At 45.6% G+C, this 23,049-nt stretch overlaps 1 protein-coding gene across 5 annotated transcripts in view; it reads left to right on the top strand.

Moving 5' to 3' along the window:
- Positions 1-23,049, top strand: part of GTDC1 (glycosyltransferase like domain containing 1) — a 345,909-nt gene that overhangs the window by 226,856 nt on the left and 96,004 nt on the right. For all 5 annotated transcript variants that reach the window (XM_068245867.1, XM_068245869.1, XM_068245868.1 and 2 more), the window contains one exon: positions 14,515-14,624. In XM_068245867.1, the coding sequence (XP_068101968.1) occupies positions 14,515-14,624 (110 nt within the window). The remainder of the gene's footprint in view (positions 1-14,514; positions 14,625-23,049) is intronic.

Below are 23,049 nucleotides of genomic sequence, written 5' to 3' on the forward strand. Positions count from 1 at the left end.
AACCCTAACCTTCTCCCAACTTCCCCCTCCTGATGCCTAACCCTAACCTTCTTTCAACCTCCCCTTCTTGATGCCTAACCCTAACCTTCTCCCAACTTCCCCCTCCTGATGCCTAACCCTAACCTTCTCCCAACTTCCCCCTCCTGATGCCTAACCCTAACCTCCACCAAACACTAAATTCCTGCCCTGATGCCTAAAGGTGGCCACTAACGATACAATTTGCCAAACGATCCTTTACGAATGATTCTTCATACGAACAATCGGAAATGATTGTTTGGGACAACCAATGGACACAAATCTTCAATGGGGGGGGGGGGGGTGGCTTTACTTACATTGACTCACCGGGGACTTCTTCCAGCCCCCGATAGCCGTGCAGTCTCTCGGTTTCCTTTCTGCGCCCCTTTGTAATATCACCTATAGCGGGCTACTGTGCATAAATGTTCTGGGCCGCTCACCTCCTTGGTTGTGCTGCTGTAGCGGAGAAGGTACACGGCTTGGACCAAGCATGTGCAGTAGCTTCTGACCTGTCCGGTTAGCGAGCTTTTGGAAAGGCAGAGCTGCAGATTGGACTGAAAAGAAACCAAGGAACCTATAAGGCTATGGGGGCTGCAGGAAGCCCCAGGCAAGTAAAATAGTACTTGTCTCTCCCCTCTTCTATCTCAGGAAGCCTGTGATTGTGATTATAAAAAACAAAAAAGTTGGAAACTTACCTCTGTAAAGGAAAGCGTACGATTGATCCAGAGGAGTCTCCGTTCCTTCTCTTCTTCTTGGCCACACTTCCAGCTCGCAGGCGCTTTGACAGTCCTATGCAATTTCCTGCCCAATCGATGCGTGATTGGACGAGAAGTTGCATCGTGTGTACATGTCCAAAGTGCACCCGATCGATAAAGCAATCGTTTTTCAAATTATAAGTGCGTAAAATCGATCACTTTATCGATTGGGAGCCGATCGGACAAGTCGGAAATAATGCTCCATTCCTGTGGATGGGGCAGGAAATTGCATCATATGTACCCAGCATTATGCCTGTGCAGTGCAGCCATGCTCGAACACGGAAGGGAGCAGCGCTTCGCAAACCTATTCCACAAGCCTTTGTCAGATAGGTTCAGAGAAATATGGAGGCTGTCCTATTTATTTCCTTTTAAACAATACCAGTTGCCTGGCTGTCCTGCTGATCTCTCTGTCTGCAGTAGTGTCTGAATCACACACCCTATGGATGTTTCCTTTTAAATAATACCACTTGCTTGTCTGTCCTGCTGATCTCTTTGGCTGCAGTTGTGGCTGAATCACAGACCTGAAACAAGCACGCAGCTAATCTAGTCTGACTTCAGTCCGAGCACCTGATCTGCATGCTTGTTCAGGGGCTGTGGCTAAATGTATTAGAGACACAGGATCAGCAGGAGAGTCAGGCAACTGGTATTATTTTCAAAGGAAAAATCCATATCCTTCTCAGTTTAGATTCCCTTAAAGTTTGACCTCCATGCTTGTTCAGGGTCTATGAATAAAAGTATTAGAGGCAGAAGATCAGCAGGACAGCCAGGCAATGTGCATTGTTTAAAAGAAAATAAATATGTCAGCCTCCATATCCCTCTCATTTCAGTTGTCCTTTAAGTATCTAACTTTTTCAAAATTTGCCTTCAGGTACACTTTAGGTCGGTTTTACACCTGATTTTTGCATTGCAGTGGGGATGTGGTGCTTCTGCCGCATCACACTGCAACGCAAAAAATCACAAACATTACCCTGCAGCAGAGTGCACCAACAGGGTCATATGCATAGCACCGCCCCCTGCTCAGTGATGTACTCCCTGCTGTAAGGAGGTACGTCACTGGGATTCCCATGCCTGTATACCGCGATACACTGCGCTCCAGTTTACACTACGTGCATTGACCATACACTTCCATTACCACAAGCACCGTGCATTAGGGGCGGTGCTTGCAGTAACACGCTGTTGCTCTTCCGTCTGATCAGGTACTTCCAGCTCTCCGCAACGGACTGCAATAAATGTAAAAGTCTCCATCGACTTTCATTGCTTTTGCGGCCCCTTGCGGTATAATAGGGTAACGCAATGCAGGTCTACCCTGCAACTGTTAAGGCTCGTACACCTGTGCAACTTTTCCGCCCAACTATCGTCCAAACCTGTCTGTTGGACGATAGGTTGGGCGTGTGTACACTTCGCAGATGACTTGACAAGCGACCGATAAAAAGTGATTTGCCCAATCCAACCGGCAGATCAACTGACCAACTATCGTGCAGGTTGGCCACATGTGTCCAAGTCGTTTGAAACACTTGTTTTTTTGAATGCAGATATACAGCACACCCAGTACTTAATTGAGTTGTTTTTTAGTTAGTCAGCGCACGTGTACATTATAGTTGTGTAAACAATAAGTCGTGCAAACAACAAGTTGGTCGGTTGGTCATGTACAGGGCCGGTTCAAGCTACAATGGGGCCCTGGGGCAAGAGTCACTTGGGGGCCCTCGGGATGCCCCCCTTGCAACCAAATCACCCCCAGGGCCCCTGAGCCATCTGTCAGGCCCGATCCAATTCCCCCTCCCCTGTCACACAATATCATAAGGTGTCCATCTCATGTACCCTAAAAAGCATTTTTGGGGTTCCCATTATTCAACTCCTCTTTTTTTCTATGCGGAGTATACACACAACATCCCCTCTCTGGAGAGGAGGAGGGGCACCTTGTGGAGCCCCTACAGGCTCTGAGGCCCGGGGGCAATTGTCCCTTTTGCCTCTATGGTAGCGCCGGCCCTGGTCATGTACTTAATTCCATGTGTGTATGTACCTTAAAAAGGGCCTCAAAGTTAAGACTCTAAGGGCCCATTCACAGTACAGCGATTAGCGGGCGATTCCCGCTAATCGTCAAAGCGCTAGTGCTTTTTAAAGCGCTAGTGCAATGGTAACTATATGGCAGTAATCTCACTGCCGTGATTGCTGCTGATCGCAGGCGTTCCACGATTAGCGGTAATCGCAATGCATGCAGCATTTTGCTGCCATTCTTAAGCGATCGCGGTACAGTGCTTAACAAAGCACTGATGGCAATCGTCGGGTATCGCGAGGGTGTCCAGTGACTTTACCACATTAATCGCGGTAAAATCAGCAAAACGGTAGCAGCTACTTTGTAGTGTGAATAGGCCCTTAACTACAAGAAGGTATTTTAACACATCCTCTAAATGTTTTACACATATCATTAGCTATTTATTTTAGTTGGTCCTTATTACTTTTTCTCCCCTCCCAATCTAATATTTTCTTGTTCATCAGAGTTGTTTACTGTCAAATTTTTAGTTAAAGCATTAATTAGTTGTATTTCAAGTACCAGAGGAAAAAAGGGAAAAAAAAAGTACAAAAGTTAAAGAAAAAAATCTCGATTGGATTTTTTTTTCTTATCCCCTTCTTGAAATGCAAGACGTCAAGTAATCATTATTTTATTTCATTCTTCTCGCCTCATGTCAGAGTTGCGTAGCCGTTTTTTTCCCGCCTGTAAATGAAATGTTCACGTTCGGAGTCCTATATCTAGACTGTCACTGTTTTTTATCAATATGCAAAATGGCTTTAAAAATTCATCTGGTAATGTAATGTGTGGATCTCGGAGAACAAAGTGGATTTTCTTTAGTGAATACTACAAAAGCTCTCTCTACGGATACATCTTAAAGGCATCATGTTTTCAATAAACTTCAAAACACTTCTACTTTTTCCCAGTGAAATGAAAGGATATTCAAATAGGATGCGAATGGCTTTGAGATGGAGAAAAACTAATGAAGTATGCATGCTATATTACACAAAATAGCTAGCTTTTTTATATTAGATATTAATTAAGTCAATTATGAATTCGTGCCAGGCACAATGAGAAATAGGATCTGTTGGCCGGTTTCGGGGTTATAGTTTAATTTTGCAGTTTTTCGGGGATGTGACACCGCAGGGAGACAGGCTGTAAAGTAAGGTGTCACTTCCGTTGAAAACCGGTCTGTAGGAGGCACCCATTTGTAGATACGTAGAAAACAACGAAATGATATATAATTCAAAGAAGGAGGACTCACTTAAACTTTCAAAGGTAACTTTGTTAGAGCAGTCTCAGGCCCTCGAGACTGTTACATGCTTCTGGATCAATCTGTTACTGACCTGAGGAGGCCGCTTGTGGCAGCGAAACGCGTTGTCAGTGCTTTATTACAGTTACCTTTCAAAGTTCAAGTGAGTCCTCCTTTGAAGGTAGGACTCAGTTATATATTATTTTGTTGTTTTCTGCATATCTACTATTGGGCACCTCCTACCCGCTGGTTTGCATTGTCTATCCCTTTAGCAAGGGACACCTGCTGTTGGTACCTTCCATCTAGCCAGCTTTTAGCATCCTACCCTTTCCCATAAAGGCCAAGAGGGGACGGCACTTGCCTGCGTATATGTATGCCGCCAGTGAGGTGGGCGCAGGATGAGGCGAATGATGGCTTGCCCTGCTGCCTCTTCAATCCTCGGCAACGTAAAATACTATCCCCCCCTTCGAGTCGTCGCAACTCAAGAGATATGTCATTCAGAACCCTGAATGACCCTTATGCGCCCCGTGCAGTATAACATTACAACAACAGTGGCGCCTAGTTTCGGCTCCTTGCGCCGAAACCACCTGCTTACTGAAGAGCTTACTGGCGCGACTGAGCCAGATTACCAGGAATAATTGCAGCTGAACGATGGCACTCTGGAGGACGGCGAGGGATGCACCGGTGCTCATGGGGCTGGAGGAAGCCCCGGGTGAGTAGAAAATCTTTTCATCCTGAGATCTGATGTACACTTTAAGCCCACTTCCGTTGAAATCTCCACTCCATTTTGAATCATTTTATAAAGTGGGGATGGAGTAGTCATTACTACTGTTTCCTACATCACAAAAAGTACGCATTACTCTAAACCAGGGATCTCAAACTCGCGGCCCGCGGGCCATTTGCAGCCTTCGATACAATATTTTGTGGCCCTCGCCGGCAAAAGCTTCTTTATAGTTCGATTTAGTGCTCCTAAGTAATCCGCCGCATCCCCGCCGCTAAACGAGGGCTGCAGAGCCCCCAAATCCGCCCGGGGGGCAATCCGCCGGTATTTCCTGGAAGGGGCAGAGCTTTCAGCTTTGACCCTCCTGAAGTCAATCGCCGCACGGATCCCCGCCTCTCCCCGCCCCTCTCTGTGAAGGAAGAGTGAGAGGGGCGGGCAGAGGCGGCGATGCGCTGCGATTGAAATTCCTTATGCGGCCCAGCCTCATCCTGACTTTGCCTCCTCCGGCCCCCCAGGTAAATTGAGTTTGAGACCCCTGCTCTAAATTATACAGCATGAAGAAAAGTTTTTAGGGTGCCATTTACATCACAATATTGTTATTCAGTGTTTATATAGCATCATCTTACATGACACTGTACTGTTTGATATGGGGGCCAAAGCCGTTGCTTTCGATGACATAGTCTTTACTGCTTTAAGTGACCGTGATCATATGATGATAACATACATAATCAGAGCATACCAGCAGTGACAATTACACATATGAATTTTCATTAGTTCCAGAGATCAGAGCAGGTTTTATTTTAGCCCCGTACACAAATATTATTTAGCATTTATATAGCGCCGACATCTTCCACAGAGCTTTTCAAAATACAGTGGCATGCGAAACGTGATGATTTTCCTGTATAAATCGTTGGTTACGATAAAAAATGTCAGTTAAATATATCATATAGGAGACACACACAGTGATATTTGAAAAGTGAAATGAAGTTTATTGGATTTGAAGAAAGTGTGCAATAAATGTTTAAAGAAAATTAGGCAGGTGCATAAATTTGGGCACCACAAAAAGAAATGAAATCAATATTTAGTAGATCCTCCTTTTGCAGAAATTACAGCCTCTAAACGCTTACTGTAGGTTGCAATGAGAGTCTGGATACTGGTTGAAGGTATTTTGGACCATTGCTCTTTACAAAACATCTCTAGTTCATTCAGGTTTGATGGCTTCCGAGCATGGACAGCTCGATTTTCAATTATATTCAGGTCAGGGGCCATTCCAAAACGTACTTGTTCCTGTTCATGAATGCCTTAGTGGATTTTGAGCAGTGTTTAGGGTCGTTGTCTTGTTGAAAGATCCAGCCCCGGCGCAGCTTCAGCTTTGTCACTGATTCCTGGACATTGGTCTTCATAATCTGCAGATACTGAGTGGAATCCATGCGTCCCTCAACTTTGACAAAATTCCCAGTCTCTACACTGGGCACACAGCCCCACAGCATGATGGAACCACTGTGATATTTTACTGTAGGTGCTTTTCTTGGAATGCTGTGATCTTTTTTCTCCATGCATAATGCCCCTGGTTATGCCCTAATAACTACATTTTAGTTTCAGCAGTCCACTGCACCTTATTCCAGAATGAAGCTGGCTTGTCCAAATGTGCTTTACCATACATCAAGCGACTCTTGTTTGTGTTGTGGGCGGAGAAAAGGCTTCCTTTGCATCACTCTCGTATACAGCATCTCCTTGTGTAAGGTGCGCTGAATGGTTGAACGATGCACAGTGACTCCATCTGCAGCAAGATGATGTTGTAGGTCTTTGGTGTTACACTCACCTGCCCGGCGGGCATCGGAGGTTGCGTGCGCGCGTCCTTCCGCGCGCGCGCGCGCTAACACGCTGAGTCTTGTAGTTCCTCTGCATGGTTTACGGTGTACGGCATTACGCCGTACGCGCATGCGCACAAACAGGTGCGCGCGCGTGCGCAGTCTACGGCGCACATAGCACATTGCGCACTGCGCATGCGCAAGCGTTAGTTCTGGCGCCAAGATCAATTTTCCACAGTATATAAGCAGCACTGCCCTCAATGGCAGTGCTGTTGGTTCTGACAGCTTGTGGTGATTGTGCTATTGCTCAGTATCCTGATTGATTCCTGATTTGACCCCGGCTTGTGACCTCGATTATTCTTCTGATCTCTGCCTGCCCTGACTTTGGCTTGTGACCTCAACTACTGAATGATCTCCGCCTGCCCCGACCTCGGCTTGTGACCCCGATATCTCCAGTCTGCCGCCTGTCCTGATCCTTGGCTTGTTACTAGACCCTGCTTAAGGACCTGTTCCTGTTTTCTCCTCACATTTGTGTCTGCTGTTCTCCCAACCACTGTGGGATTATTCTGAGTGCAACCTGGTGGGCACTAGGCAGCAAAGAATCCACTTCCCCCTCAAGGGGCTGTGGTCCTGCTTCCCCCTCAAGGGGTCGTGGGTGAAGACCCGTGGTCACTTAGATCCTGTGCTCAGATAGTCCGCTCCGCAGTGGGAGGGTCAACAGTACCCCAGCATCATAACATTTGGTGCTGGTCTGTGGGTTGACTCTGACTGTTCTCACCATCCGTCACTTCTGAAATTACTACAGTGCCCAAATTTATGCACCTGCCTAATTTTATTTAAACAATGAATGCGGTTCAACAGGTGTTTGTAGGTTCATGGAGGGTGAAGTCTAAGGCGCCAGGACATCTGTGCCTATAGGCTCCTGTGAGGTAAATTTGGGCCTGGCGCAGATGGTGCCCTGGATGAGATTCGAATTGGGGACCCAGCGCTGCAAGGCGAGAGCGCTAAGCACTACACCACCATGCTGTCAGGGGACAGTTCAGGGCCAAGTGCTATACAGATATGTCGCTAGCCTGCGTGCTAGCAATGTGTTGCTATGGAAGGGTGGGGATGGAGGGATGACTGTGGCATGTGACGGAAGGAAAGAGGTAAGAGGGAGAACAGTCTCCTCGGCCTGCATTCAGAGGAGATAATCAACCAATAGGAGGTAAGAAAAAAGTGGGGGGAAGGCTGCACATCCCTAAACACATGCTGCAATTGAATGGTTAATTGCATATGCATACACCGTCTCTATTAGACTGAAAAATTCATGCCCTGCATTCAAAACAATGCTAACATGTATTACACTAGGAGGAACTTTAGCTTCCAATATGGTTTGCATGCAAAGTATACTGTACTAGACACTTGCGCCACGGTGAGGCAAACCTCCGATCAAGTGACCTAACCTAAATTTAAAACCTAGGGAGCAGCTAAGCAAAAAAAAAGTGTAACTTACATTTTGTTGGACAGCGAGGAGAACGCCAGCGTAAAGCACTAAGGAGGTGACTAAAGAAATATAAATCAAACAAGGCGTTTTGCGATTTACTCTGGTTACATAAATTCCCAGCGAGAATGAACATCCATGCTTTCTATCTAGGCACTTTAACCTGAGGAGAGGAGAACAGATTCCTAAAGTCTATCTTCTATGGAGTTGCCCTTGGAAGAGTCATGGTAGGTGCAGAAAAGAATTAAGATGAAATGGGGCCCTAAGATTTGGCAGGGGCTAGCATCCACCAGGCCCCTAGACTCTCTCCAGGCCCTAAGCAGCTGCCTAGATTTGCCTTGGGGATAATCCGGCTCTGGGTAGGTGCAGTGAGGGTGCAGACTATGCTCTCTGCATCTTCTGCCATCTCTTCTGGGCTTTTGTACAGTATTCAGGTAGCAGCAACTCCTGGTTGAAATAGTGAATTTTCTGCCTTCAGCACTAGCTTAACTTGCCAGAGCTGGCATATGCCTAGAAACGCCTGGGCTTGCCCTATTGGCCAACCTTACTGGCACTTACCTTTTGTCACATTTGGCTTCAGTATTGATACCAAATCCACCACACAGCCAAAGCAGGTTTGACATCTGAATAGAGCTCCCAGCAGGGCAGTAGAGTCCGAGTCGAGAAGTTGGAGTCAGAGTAATTCTGGGTATCTGTGGAGTCGGAGTTGGTGGTTTCAATAAAATGAGGAGTCGGATGATTTTTGAACCAAATCCATAGCCTTTGTAAAAATTAGACTAAGGAGTCAGAGCAATTTTGGGTAACTGGAGTCGGAGTCGGTGGTTTCATAAACTGAGGAGTCGGATGATTTTTGTACCAACTTCACATCCCTGACTCCCAGTACACCACCCCTCTGCCGAAACAGCAATTTAGCTAAGTGTAGACACCCAAACCATCTGTTTTCCAGGTAATGGGTAGGATGGAGGCGCCCCGATATGTGTTCTATTTTAGTGTTTTAGAATAATAAAAAGAGGTAATCGCTTAACTCTCAAAAAGATATAGACACCATTTTAACTGGAAAAATGTTTATTTAAAAAGCAATCTGACACCGCGTTTCACGGGTCATGGCCCACTTCCGCAGATCAATACAAAATGCATTGATAGCATAGGGGATAGAGTGTAGGTGCTTCTAATTTGTTTTCCAGCTTGGGTTGGTCAGTCCATTCACATGACCAGTGCTGAAATTAAGAAGAAACGGGCCCACTTGAAAATAGTAAAAGTCTCAGTCTTTTGTGTGTGTGTGTGTGTGTGTGTGGGGGGGGGGGGGTACACCACTTATATCAAGATAGAGTGCATAATTACACAAACTATTTTTATATAAACCGCTGTATTGAGAAGGTATAGCTTCCTTTGTATGCAGGTAGTATGTGGTTGGCTGCGCCTTGTCCCTGCATGACTTTCACACGTTGCCAAAATTCCCATTAATAACTAATAGAAGACACATTTGGTCCTAATGTACCTAGTATTATTGTAAAACTGCTCTTCATCTCCGCCTCAGCTGCAGATAAAAACAAATCCCTCCATATTTCCAAGATCCGCATGTTCAGGATAAGAGCTGCATGGAAAAAATTATATAGGATGTAAGTTTAATTTAAGGGGAATCCTGACTCCCCCCCCCTCCCCTCCCGCCCATGCCTGATGCTTATTCTGCACTTGCATTAGCCACTTAGTTTTGTCACATGACTAACCGTGTAAACGTCTCACACATATGCCATGCGGCAGCTTAGAAAGTAGAGTGCCTACATTTTACCTTTCTTTGCGTCAAAGGAAGCTCCCGCTTCTAAAAAATTGTGTTGTAAAAAGTTGATTATGTGACCTTGCAAGGCCTAGCTGACAGCATTAGTGGCAAGCTCTGTGGGCAAGGCTGCTGCATGATTCCACATCATCGTGTTGTCCAGACTGCAGTGAGGTAGGCAGGGGCTTTATCAGGTGATCATGGTTTTGCAGCTCTGTTCTAGCGCTGACAATCTGCGTTTAAGTGAACCCGAGGTGAGAGGGATTTGGAAGCTGCCATATTTATTTCCTTTTAAACAATACCAGTTGCCTGGCTGTCCTGCTGATCCTCTGCCTCTAATACCTTCAGCCATAGACCCTGAACAAGCTACAGCAGATCAGGTACTCTGACTCAGGTGACTTAGGTTTTACTGGATTAGCCATATGCTTGTTCCCGGACACTGACTCAAGACACTACTTATGCCACAAGATCAGCAGGGCTGCCAGGCAACTGGTATTGTTTACAAGGAAATAAATATGGAAGCCTCCATATCCCTCTCACTACGGGTTACCTTTAAATCTGAATACAAGCCGGAACTATTTGTGTCTAAGGGCTGGTTCACACCAGGGTTATGGAGTCAGTAAAAAGATCATCCAACTCTGACTCCTTAGTTTATAAAACTACCGACTCTAGACTCTAAGTAGCCAAAAATTGTTCAGACTCTACAGCCCTGGTTCACACATGCGTTAAACAAACCAAATTGAAGGGGGGGGGGGGGGTGTCCCACTCCTTTCTCACGCCTCTTGAGGGCCACATAAAATGGCAAGGTAGACTGCATTCGGCCTTGTGTTTGACATGTGCTGTAAAGTGTTGCAGAAAATGTCAGTGCTTTATAATTAAATACATATTCTTATGATATAATTGGGTATTTAGACTATAATGGTTTTTGTAATTATGTCAATGCTATAGACATTCACAAAAGTAATAATGGTGACTCCTCCAATGCTTGGAGATCTCCGGAGATGCCTTCATGAATCAGGCCCTAAGTCTCTTGTGTATGATGTGGCTGATTCCTTAGAGGGTGTGCAACAACGGAATGTCTATAGGTAACTTTTTGCTTTTTGTTGAAAAAACACCCAAGAGCGTTTTTTTTTTTTTTTTTTTTTCATTGTTCCAAGAAACCAGAACTCCCTTTCTCTACAATCAAGACACAAAATAGGGAATCTGTTTGCTGCGGGGTAGCCTGTTCCTCTTCAGTTTTTTGGTACACTAGCCTCAGTCAACAAAAACAAGCCCACTTCTGCTCCTCTTCCTACAAAGCCCTGCGTGAAAATCCATTTTTTTCCCCTGAAATGCGGGATGAAAAGGGCCCCAGTTGCCCTGGCAACAGATTTTATTTATCAGAGGTTAGAAGCGAAATGAGCTAATATACCACATACCTGCACATAGACAAACTCCCATTGCAGCTCCAGTTGACAATTAAGTCCTGGACGGCTACAGCCAGGGGTTAATGTTACTCATTAGGAGAACTAGGTCATTACGGGGAAATCAGACTACTTACTGCAGGCTGGAGAAAATGCAAAATTCAGCATCTCAACCAGCCAGAATTTTTATGTTAATTAACCTCACTTCCCTTGATTTTTTTTTACTTATACATAAATATATCCTGTCTATATGTGTGGGGTTGTTCATCGCTTAATTAAAAAAATAAAAAAAGGCAAGTTTACTTCTTCCTATCCCGTTTCCTTTTTTTTTTTTTTTGCTCTCTTTATTTTTATTCTTTACGTCTTTGAAATGGTTTCATTATTTTGCAGCAAATGCTTGTGTCTATATGGTGAGCAGAAACGGGTATTAAAATTAAGAGGAGGCACATCGCGGAAATCAGTCTGATCACTGGGGAACGAGGATATAAAGCCGAGGAAATCTTAATAAATAAGCTTTGCTAATACCTCACCTAAGGAGTGCAATCAAAGCCCGGCAGAGGCGCGGAATTGAGAGGTGTTCTGCGTGCGTGTTGTGTGTTTGTTCACGACGTGACCTTCAGCGGCTGGAAGTTTCTCAAGAACTTTGAAGAACTTTTTTCTTTTGTTTTGTTTTTTTGTATTGTTGCACTCAAGGTGACTTTCCGTAACTCCTAATTACCGTGGCGGTGCCGATGGATGCAATGAACCACGAGGAAAAGATGTTTTCTGTGTGTGGTTACTTGCTACCACCTGAGTGAGGCTGGGAGGCTAAATGGAAGACCCCAACACTTAAAGAGAACCAGTCATACACATGCATGCATATGTACTAATATGCATGCGTATGTACAGTACAGTTGTGTAGTGTACAGCACTCTCACCTTGCAGTGCAGGGTCCTTGGTTTGAATCCCAGCCAGGGCACTATCTGCACGGAGTGTGTATGTTTTCCCCGTGTCATGTGTATCCTCTGGGTACTCCAGTTTCCTCCCACATCCCGGAAACCTACAGATAAATAAGTTATTTGGCTTCCACCTAAAATTTGCCCTAGACTATGATACATACACTACCCGATATATACATAGACACATGACTATGGTAGGGATTAGATTGTGAGCCCCTCTGAGGACAGTTAAGTGACAAGACAATATACTCTGTACAGCGCTGTGGAAGATATTGGCACTACAGTATATACTGTAAATTATTAAATAATAATATGTGTGTCTGAACATTGTTAGATGATTGTAGTTGTGTAAGGGCATTTGTAGAAAGGTGGGGTGCTGCAGTATGCAATACTTTTAAAGGAATACTGTAGGGGGAAAAAAAGAGTTGAACTCACCTGGAGCTTCTAATCGTCCCTTGAAGACATCCTGTGCCCGCACAGCCACCTACCAATGCTCCAGTCGCCGCCACTGGTTCACTTCTGGAATTTCCGACATTAAAGTCGGAAAACCACTGTGCCTGGGCGACCGCGTCCTCGCTCCCACTGACGTCTCCAGGAGTGTATTGTGCAGGCCCAGTACGGTCTGTGCATGCGCAGTACGCTCCTGGTGATGTCAATGGAAATTCCAGAAGTGAAGGCGGGAACCGGAGCACCGGTGATTGGCAGCACGGGTACAGGACGTCAGCAAGAGACCATTAGAAGCCCCGGGTAAGTTCAACGCTTTTTCCCCCCTACCCCCTTACAGTAGTCCTTTAACTTTGAAGTCAAGCTGGTGACACACGCTAGATGAAACTCGGCCGAAGCATTGTTAACGACCTTCTCTGCCGAGAATCCAGCGTGTATACAGCAGCCCCGACCTCGCTTGCCCAGTGATCCCCCTTGCGTCTCGTTTCACCCGACTGTCGAACGAGAGCATTGTTGTCTCCACTTACCCCGCCCTCTGCTAACAGCCTAAAGACGCCAGCCTCGGCCTAGCCATATCGGCCATAATCTGTGCCCTCCTCCTTTCCCAATTAGACTATTGCAACTCCCCCGTCTGGGAGGCAAATGATGGTTGGATGTGTTATATGGGGACACACCTCAGCAGCATTTGTTATTACTGGGGGATAGTAGAGCAAAAGACAGGTAGACACGATACCAGCACAGTGTCAGAGGATCGGTGAGAGAATTAATACACCAGGGACATTACAGGGTAAGGGCACCAAAATAGTCAGACTTGGCCCTCATGCGGCCAGTCAGTTGACAGGGCAGAAGCTGACTCTCAGACTTCCTTCACAAAATAGTCGGACTTGGCCCTCATGTGGTCAGTCAGTTGACAGGGCAGAAGCTGACTCTCAGACTACCCTCGCAAAAAATAGTCAGACTTGGCCCTCATGAGGTCAGTCAGTTGACAGGGCAGAAGCCCTCACACAAAGTAGTTTGTTGGTATTGTACTCACTAGGCTGGCCGGTAAACTCAGCTGGCTTCATTAATGGGCTGGATTATTTGATCGCAGGACTGGTAGGACATAATTACAGACCTTTTAGCAGGTCAGACTTTTTGTGCACACCGTATTAAAACTGTCTATTTAGCCCTATGCCCGAGGTTCATCTTTAATACCTTGTTGATTAATTTTAATGGTTGCCTGAAGTTGTTGGGTTTTTTTTTGTTTTGTTTTATTTATTTATTTAACTACAGATCTGTGGCTGTCTTATTAGTTCAGGAATCACAGTTAAACTCTGCACCTGTGGGCCATGTCTCTAACTAGAATCGTATCCACTGTTCTCCTTTTAACTAGGATCGCCAACAGTTCTCCTGCTAGGGTAAAAGAATCAGAGTGGATATTGTACAATCTATGCTTATTATTCCTCAAAACCGTATTTAAAACTCTTCTTCCTTTCAACATCTTGAAAACAACGAATGGTAGCCCGGAGCTGAGCGGGAGCGAGAGCCTGGATGTCCACCGGCGGTCTAAGTGCAGTTATTACCTGGAGAGGAATATCCTATGAACAAGTAAAGAGGGCTGGTAATATGTGGGCAGCCGTCGAAAATGACCATGTGAACTTTGACAGGCTCTATGGGAATCCTTGGTTGTGTAATGATCAAAAGTAGATGACTTCCAGCTAGAGAACACTTAGAACCATCTCCGAACTCTTTGTCTGAGCACAGCCGGGGCCACGGGGCAAATAATTAAATGTTTCTGAAATACCTCCAGCTCCCCTCCCTCCTTCCTAAAACCCAAAAGATGATATCCTTAGAACGCAATCTTTATCTCTCTCTGGTGAGTTTTCAAAGCAGATATGTATTTCTTTTGTTTTTGTGTTTTGTTTTTTTAGGGAACACGATAAAGACCCAGAGACCTTCTTTAAAGTCTTGAAGAAACTTAAAGAGATGGAATTGCGGTTTTCTGTGTCGGTGCTGGGGGAAACGTTTACTGATGTTCCAGGTATCCAATTATTTAACGATTATTCCTTGTAGATGTTCCGTTTTTTTTCTGTGAGGTATGTTTATATAGTAGCAGAGTTCGGAGTTAGTGATGTTTTACAGCTTCTTCTGCTTTGGCTGCCTAGACACGATTCATGGAGTAGTTCACGTGTTTAATGTAAAGCTTTGTAATTTAAAGCACAACTCCAGGCCTAGTTCTGTAAACGAAGAACAAGATGAAACTACAGCTTAGCTCTGCTCCAAAACTCCATGTGTCTCCTGGACAAACCGGGCATCGCCATTATCTGTTATTGAAAATGTCGGCAAGCCGATAATTACCAAAAATATCCGTAATTATTGATATTGTTTTTTACAGGTTTCAGCGCCCAACAGTTATTGTTTCTTTTTTTTTGTGGGGGGGGGGGGGGGGTTGGGGGATGGTGTTCATTGTTTTTACGGCACAGTTTGGGCACCCGGCAGCGCAAATTTGGCACACAATATTTCTTTTTTTTTTTTTTTGCCAGGGTTTATGCATCAGGAAGGGGGTTTGTGTAAGGGGGGCGATTAGGGTTAGGCGTCGGGGTGTTTATATGGGAGGGGTGGTTAGGCTTAGGCGTCAGAAAGGTTGTTAGTTGAGGTGGTTAGGTGCCAAGAAGGGTGTTTGTGTGTGCGGGAGGAGGGGGAGGGTGTTAAGGGGTTAGGCATCAGGAAGGGTGTTTGTAGGTGGGGGGGGGGGTGTAGGTAGGGTAGGCATCACAAATGATGTATGTGCATGGAGGATTGGTTAGAGTTAGGCTTCAGAGAGAGTGATTGTGTGGAGGGTGGTTAGGGTTAGGCGTCAGGGAGGAGGGTTCTGTGTGAGAGTACAGTTAGATTTAGCTATAGTAAAATATCAGTTACATTTACCGATATTTTACTATCAAAAATTAACACTTTACACCGGTAGAATATCCGTAAATGTACCGATATTATACTATCGGCAGTTTTCCTGTTCCCGATTTTCCTTGGTGCCCCTATTTCACGTACGCGGATAGAGGGCCTACATTTATTATTTGTAATATCCCCCAATTTAGTTCCAAATGCCTGGCTTTTATGTAGCGACTCTGGTTATGCTCAGTGTCCTCCCCAGCTTGCCTGGGACAAACAGAAGACATAACTCCTCCAGCTGCTAGGCCTCTGTTTATTGCTGTTGCGGACAAGGGGACAACTTTTGTTGCGCTGAAAATGTGCAGAATAGGCCTGCGTGGCTTCATTCTGGTCACACTGGGAACATATTTGGAAACAGAGAGAATTCTGCATCGGGCGGCTCATCTGCTGCCACCTTGACCCCCGCCGGTCGCAGCCAATAGAGGATGAGGTGAGACAAAATCAGATCATCTGTGCTGGCCAGACTCTTTAGCGGTTTGTGCAGATTCACCCTAATTACATTGAGCCCTCTTTTGTCAAGGCTGAATGGCCGGTGTGGATGATTGATGACTTGTCCGCTCTTTGCTTGACTGTTGACCTGCGCGTTGGACAAGAATGAGCAGTACGGTGGGAAACCACCAATGCACTCCCTGATTGGACACACTTTCTCCTTTCTTTGGTATGTTTGCTGTCAGTCAGGAAGGTGTTTATCTGGTGCTTGTGGCTTGGACTTGTGGTTCCCCAACACACACACAGTTGGAAGGCTGCAAGTTACCTCTTCCTGATCGGGAGGGAGGGAAGGAAAAGGCCTATTTTTAGTTTGGACAATTGCCCCAGCATACAGTTATTTTTTTTCTTTATAGCCATCTTGCTTTATTGGTTTGTCATCTTGTGTATACTATACCATTTCAGCACCTAACAAGCAGAACTTTAAAATGTGAAAATGCCAATATCAATCAGGAACAGTTTTTTTTTTGTTTTTTGTTTTTTTGCAATATGCCAAAAAAGTTATAAGTATGGTAAAAAAAAGAATTTGGCCCTTTAAACAATTCTTGCAGGTGTTGATCACTAAGTAAGTAAGAAATTTCATTTTAAAGTAAACTTAAAGTGTACCTGAGGCAACATGTGACTCGATAATATAAACGTGTGTATGTAAAGTACAAAACATAGTAATAACCAGGCTTTTTTACTTGTTTTATTTTGCTGCCTGAAAGAGTTAATTTCTAGGCATGGAAGTGACAGCTTCTGTCTTGTAGGTACCTTATCGGTAATATAGAAAACATCACTTAAAGTGAATGGTAACTGCATTTTTTAAAAAATGAAGCAAATATTTACCTAAGGAGAGGGAAGGCTCTGGGTCCGTATAGAGCTTTCCGTCTCCTCTCTCGGTGCTCTCTATCCTGTGCTGGCTAGTATGTGCTGGCAAGGTGTACAAGAACAATAGTGTGAAGTGACTATATGCTCATAGGCAAAACATTGAAATCTATATGAATAGAGTATGCAATTATAACGTGCAAAAATGATGAACATGCAGTAGTGGGGAACAAGTAATACTAAAAATGGAGGGGTGATACACATACTGTACCAGGACCAGGATGTAGTAGTAACCGATGGAAGCAGCAAACTATAGTGGGTGGAGGGAGGCACACCAAACGCCTTGCACATATGTTGGGAGTGCGGATCTATACTCAGTTTCAATTAATAGTAAGCATACTGATAAGCAAATTACAGTCATAAAAGTTTTCCTGGCAGAATACAACTTCCGAGGACAGGGGAGGCATAGGACAAGGTCAATAGTTCACGTATTTCACTCTGGGGCACTTAAAGTATACCAGATACCAGATGCGAATAAAGGAAGAGAAACGGGGGGAGCAGGCATATACCATCACCTATCCTGATGCCCACTGCTCCCCCAGTCTCCTCTCTAATCCCCCTATCACACCTGAAAGCCCCCCGGGGTCCTCTTCTAAGTCGCCGGAGTTGGGCTTACTGCGCAGGCACTGGCCAAGCTGCACGTGTACTACAGTGCACACCCGTGTCCGGGAGTGCACTGCGCATGTGTGTTACTTCATCCCGGCTACTGGTGTGCGCTGTAAGACAAACGAAGCCAGGCCAGTGCATGCGCAGTAAGCCAAACTCCGGAGACCCCGTGTCCGGGAGTGCACTGTGCATGTGTGTTACTTCATCCCGGCTACTGGTGTGCGCTGTAAGACAAACGCAGCCCGGCCAGTGCATGCGCAGTAAGCCAAACTCCGGCGACCCCGTGTCCGGGAGTGCACTGCGCATGTGTGTTACTTCATCTCGGCTACTGATGTGCGCTGTAGGACGAACGCTGCCCGGCCAGTGCATGTGCAGTAAGCCAAACTCCGGCGACTTGGAAGAGGATCCCGGGGTGCTTTTAAGTATGTTGGTGTGCTAGAGAGGAGAACGGGGGAGCGGTACACATCAGGACAGGTTATAGTATATGCCTACCCTCGTTTATCTTCTTTTGTTCGCATCTGGTATCCTTTAATAGGCTGCCACTGATTAGAGACAGTGATTTACTGTGCAAATGTTTACATATAAAAGAAAACTCTGGGATAATTTAAAAAGTAATTTTTAGGAGTAGGAGGAAACATATATTTATTTTATACAGTTTATTTTCACCTTGGGTTTAGTTTAATGTGAATAGCTTCTTTTGAGTACTGGTTTTCAGTAGAAGATAGAGGGGCCTGGGCGACTGTTGTCCATGGGGTTGCAAAGAGTCGGACTCAACTGAATAGCAACTGAACAACATCTATCTCCCTGTAGCCCTGAGCTTAAAGTGGGTACCTTCTGAAAGGACGCCTGAACTAAGAGGAATACAGAGGCTGACATATTTATTTACTTTTAAACAATGCAGATAGCTTGGCTGTCCTGCTGAGCCTCTACCCAGGGGCGTAGCAATAGGGGGTGCAGAGGTTGCGACCGCATCGGGGCCCGAAGGGCCCTCCCTCAACTGCAGTATTTGCTTTCTATTGGTCCTGTGCTCATAATCATCACTTCTATAGATACTTTGAATAGTGGTGATCATTAACAAACTGCTCCCCATCCCCTTCTTGCACCTCTGACACTGTAGTTGCCATTGGGAAGATTTGGTGCACCGTATCAGTTATGTATAGAGTGCTTGGGGGGCCCATTGTAAAACTTGCATCGGGGCCCACAGCTCCTTAGCTACGCCACTGCCTTTAGTACTCATAAGGCACGTACACATGCCCGATTTGGCGCCGTCAGAAGACACAGTAATTCAGCTTCCAGCTATTGCTGGAAGCCAAATTATTTCATTCCCCACCATCCATGGCGCCCTGGAGGGGAAATAGTATTTAACATGGCCGGGACTTGTGCAGCAGCAGGATCAGCCATATACCAGCTGTATCCTGCTCCCGCGCCGACTCTTCTCGCACGAGGCTGATTAGGCTGGTTTTGATGGATCCGCTTGGTGGACCGTCAAAAACCAGCCTTATCAGCCTGCCGACAGACTGTACACACACGGAAACTGTCGCTAGAACGACCGCCCCGTGGGCGGGTCTGACAACCCGTCGTTTGAATAAATCAGGCATGTGTACGCGCCTTTAGCCATAGACCCTAATCAAGCATGCAGATCAAATGTTTCTTGCTTGAAGTCTGACTGGATTAGCTGCATGCTTGTTTCATATGTGTGATTCAGGCAGTACTACAGCCAAAGAGATCAGCAGGACAGCCAGGCAACTGGTATAGTTTCCATGGAAATAAATATGGCAGCCACCATATCTCTCTCACTTCACTTGTACTTGAACATTCAGGCTCACTGCTGTGTTTGGTCAGAGGTGCAGGCAGTGTGCGCAGCTAAGGAGCCATGGGCCCCAGTGCAAGTGTTACATTGGGCCCCCAGAGGTATCAGCTACTGATTGAAATTAAGTGTTCATTCCTTGGTTAAAGTTCCTCTTTAAAATAAATGCAGTTTTATCAGCAATATTTTTTACAATTTGCAACAGTTTTGATCAGGGAGTAATCAATCGCTCTCCAGATATAATTCCACTCTAGCGTGTCAAGACCGTCAAAACATGAACTCCGATGCATCGAGTGATCTCTCTTACTGTATAAACGCTCTCCTCGATACTCTACTGCAGTAATAAAAGAAAGAAGGAAAAAAAAACTGAAAAAAAATCAAACATCCTCTCGTATCCTATAACATACAATATGAATGGATATGAAAAATGTATGAGTTTATATACAGGACATGTACTTTCCAAATATTTAAAGAAAATGAGTTGCTTTGTTTGTTCATTGCTGTGGGCAAAGATGCTTATTGGATTTGTTGTGGGGGTTTAATAAAACTGCTTAAAACTACTATGGCAATAGCGCAGGGAAATTTTTTCATCTTGTATGGATCTACAGTAATGTACATCGCACACACGGCATGCCATTGGCTCAACGTCCTCCTGGACAAATCAGGCAATAACGGCTCTGGAAAGTTGGGCGCACCGTGCGCGGCCATAGACAGTAATGTGAATTATGTCTATAGCAGTGCTCAGTTAGGTTTCCCTAATGTTCGTTATTCGCGATTATCCTATGCCGTTACCATCACGCACCCGATCGAGCATGTTAGCCCGAGATTTTCCAGCATGTCCGATTCATACATGCAACCAATTTCAGCCTGAAATTGGCCACTTCGTCCATCGGGCATGCTTTTGGCGGCACCGATTATCATCCGATTCAATAATATCAAATTGGATGATCTATCGGCACCAAATCTACAGATGTTCGGCTACCTTGTAGACCCTTTCACACTGGCGCGGTGCTTCGCTGCAATTTACCACACTGCTACCGCAGGGTAATGAAAGTCTATCGGGGCTTTCACATTACCTGCAGTGTGGTGCGCCGAAAATGCTCAATCTAACGTGCTTCCAAAATGACATTAGCACGCTTATCTGCGTCAATGTGCGGCGGACCAGAAGTCATGTAAGTCTATGGCGACTTAGGGGTTTTAAAAAATGTTGTTGGTGCGGCGACGTTGCGATGCGCGTGTGCGGAAGCGTATTTTTACACTACGCTTCTGTGCACTTCCATATACCCAAAACAGGAAGTGACCGCAAGCGCGGTCACTTTTCTCATTTGGCCGGATGCCAGAAGGGGAATACCGCGTTACTATGCGGTATTCCCCTTCTGGCATCCGGCCAAACAGGAAGTGATGCGAGTTTGCGACGGCCTGTTTTTGGGGGCGCGACCACCACACCGCACTGCTGGCGCCAATATTCAGTGTGAAGCCGGCCTGAGGGATTAAATGATGTTAAAACTTTTTTAACTGATAACTTTTAAAAAAACAAAAACGTTTTTAACGTTATAAATTGTAAACTTTCTTTCTATTCCCAATTCCAATGCCAAGTGATGCGCCAAGTCATTCCTCATTTAGCCACAGAATTTTAAGAATGCAGAGAACCTCGACAGGTTCCCTTTCACCCGTGACGAAGCTATCTGTGAAAACCCCGACTTTGTAGTAGTTCTTTTTTTTCATTGGACGAACTTCTGTTTATCACTTCTATGAAGCATGTGACAGAATAATTGTGTTCCTGACTAATTGCATTTAGCCCTGTCAGAGACGCACGCACAGTTGCTAATTATTTTCTTTCATACAATATGCAGCCATATTTCCAGGCAGGGTTAAAGCCTTCTGTCGGTTTTTTGGTAAAGACGCTCAGATGAAACAGTTGCCAGCGCTGCAGACAACCTTTTTTAAATATAATTGGAAACAGAGAGGTGGATTAAAGAGGAAAATCTTTTTATGCTCTAATCATGTGGATCAATTCCAGATAACATTTGGGACCTTTGTGGAGATTGCAGGCGGAGGGTGGAGCAGGTGAGATGCCAGAGGATGACATCAGATTTGGCGACAGCGAGGCATAAGTCAGCGTGATCTATCTCCCTTTTGGGTGCTTTTTTAAAAGCAGGGATAGAATCCCAGCTTGTGTTTGCCCAGAAACGCTGTTATTTTACCTGCGTGTCCTCACAGCTCCTCTCTGGACCTCAGTATGTGCTGTTCCCTTTCTGCGATCTTCCTCACTTCAGGAATAAACAGTCTTTTAGAATCAAAATTAAGATATAGTTTATCTAAAGGGGCCCATACACCTAACGATTTTCCCACTGATATACAGCCGTTTCGATCACAGTGATCGAAACAGCTGTGAAATCGCCGAGCACACCGCTGACAGAACGATCGATTTTCGTCCGAAATCGATCGTTCCCGTCGATTCCCGTTGACCCATCCATGTGGAACATTTTCCTTGGTCGCCGGCAGGTCGGGAGTGCGTTGTTAGCGGCGTTCAAATGCCCGCCTACCGACGCAATACAGCGGGTATACATTACCTGTTCCGGCCGGCACGAGTCCCCTGGTCTTCTTCTCCGCTTCGGGCTCCAGACCGATTGTTCTCCGCTTCGGGCTCCAGAGCTACACAGAACTTCCTGTCCCGGCAGGAAGTTTAAACAGTAGAGCGCCCTCTACTGTTTAAACTTCCCCTGGACAGGAAGTTCAGTAGCCGGAGCGGAGCCGGATCGGAGAAGAAGACAGCAGGGACTAGGGGACTCGCGCCGGCCGGAACAGGTAATGTATGCAGGGAGGGAGGGGGGGAGGGTTGCGGCAGCGGCAGCTCCACAGATTGTGATCGGTTTCAGGCTGAAATCGATTCACAATCTGTTTGCAGTAAGGTGGCCATACGATCCCTATCTGATCAGATTCGATCAGAGAGGGATCTATCTGTTGGTCGAATCTGATGGCAAATCGACCAGTGTATGGCCACCTTTAATGTGACACAGAAGCAAGAAGCAATTACATAATGACTTGTATGTGTAGTACGGATGATTAATAGAACATTATTAGCAAAGAAAAGAGTCTCATATTTTTATTTCCAGTTATATAGCTTTTTTTCTATAACATTGCACCATTCTGTCATATATGCAATTTACAAATTACACTCTGTACTTTAAACCAGGGGTCCCCAACCTTTTCCGGCTCGGGGACCGCTTTCTGACCAAATTTTTCTCTGGGGACCGGGGGGGGGGGGGGGGGGGGGGTCTTCGGCGATGCGCGACCTAGTGGACGGTGTCATATGCAGTGGGTTGGGGGGGGGGGGGGGGTTGTTGCCCCAGTATAGGGAGATAGGGAGTTTAGTTGCCCCAGTATGGCTAGTATAGTTGCCCCAGTATGGCCAGTATAGTGCCCCAGTATAGCCAGTATAGTGCCCCAGTATAGCCAGTATAGTGCCCTAGTATAGCCAGTATAGTGCCCCAGTATAGCCAGTATAGTGCCCCAGTATAGCTAGTATAGTGCCCCAGTATAGCTAGTATAGTGCCCAGTATAGTTAGTATAGTGCCCAGTACAGCCAGTATGGTGCCCCAGTATAGCTAGTATAGTGCCCAGTACAGCCAGTATAGTGCCCCAGTATAGCTAGTATAGTGCCCAGTACAGCGAGTATGGTGCCCAGTATAGTGCCCCAGTACGGCCAGTATAGTGCCCAGTACGGCCAGTATAGTGCCCCAGTATAGCTAGT

Source organism: Hyperolius riggenbachi, chromosome 7 (assembly GCF_040937935.1).
Source record: "Hyperolius riggenbachi isolate aHypRig1 chromosome 7, aHypRig1.pri, whole genome shotgun sequence".
Lineage (NCBI taxonomy): Eukaryota > Metazoa > Chordata > Amphibia > Anura > Hyperoliidae > Hyperolius > Hyperolius riggenbachi.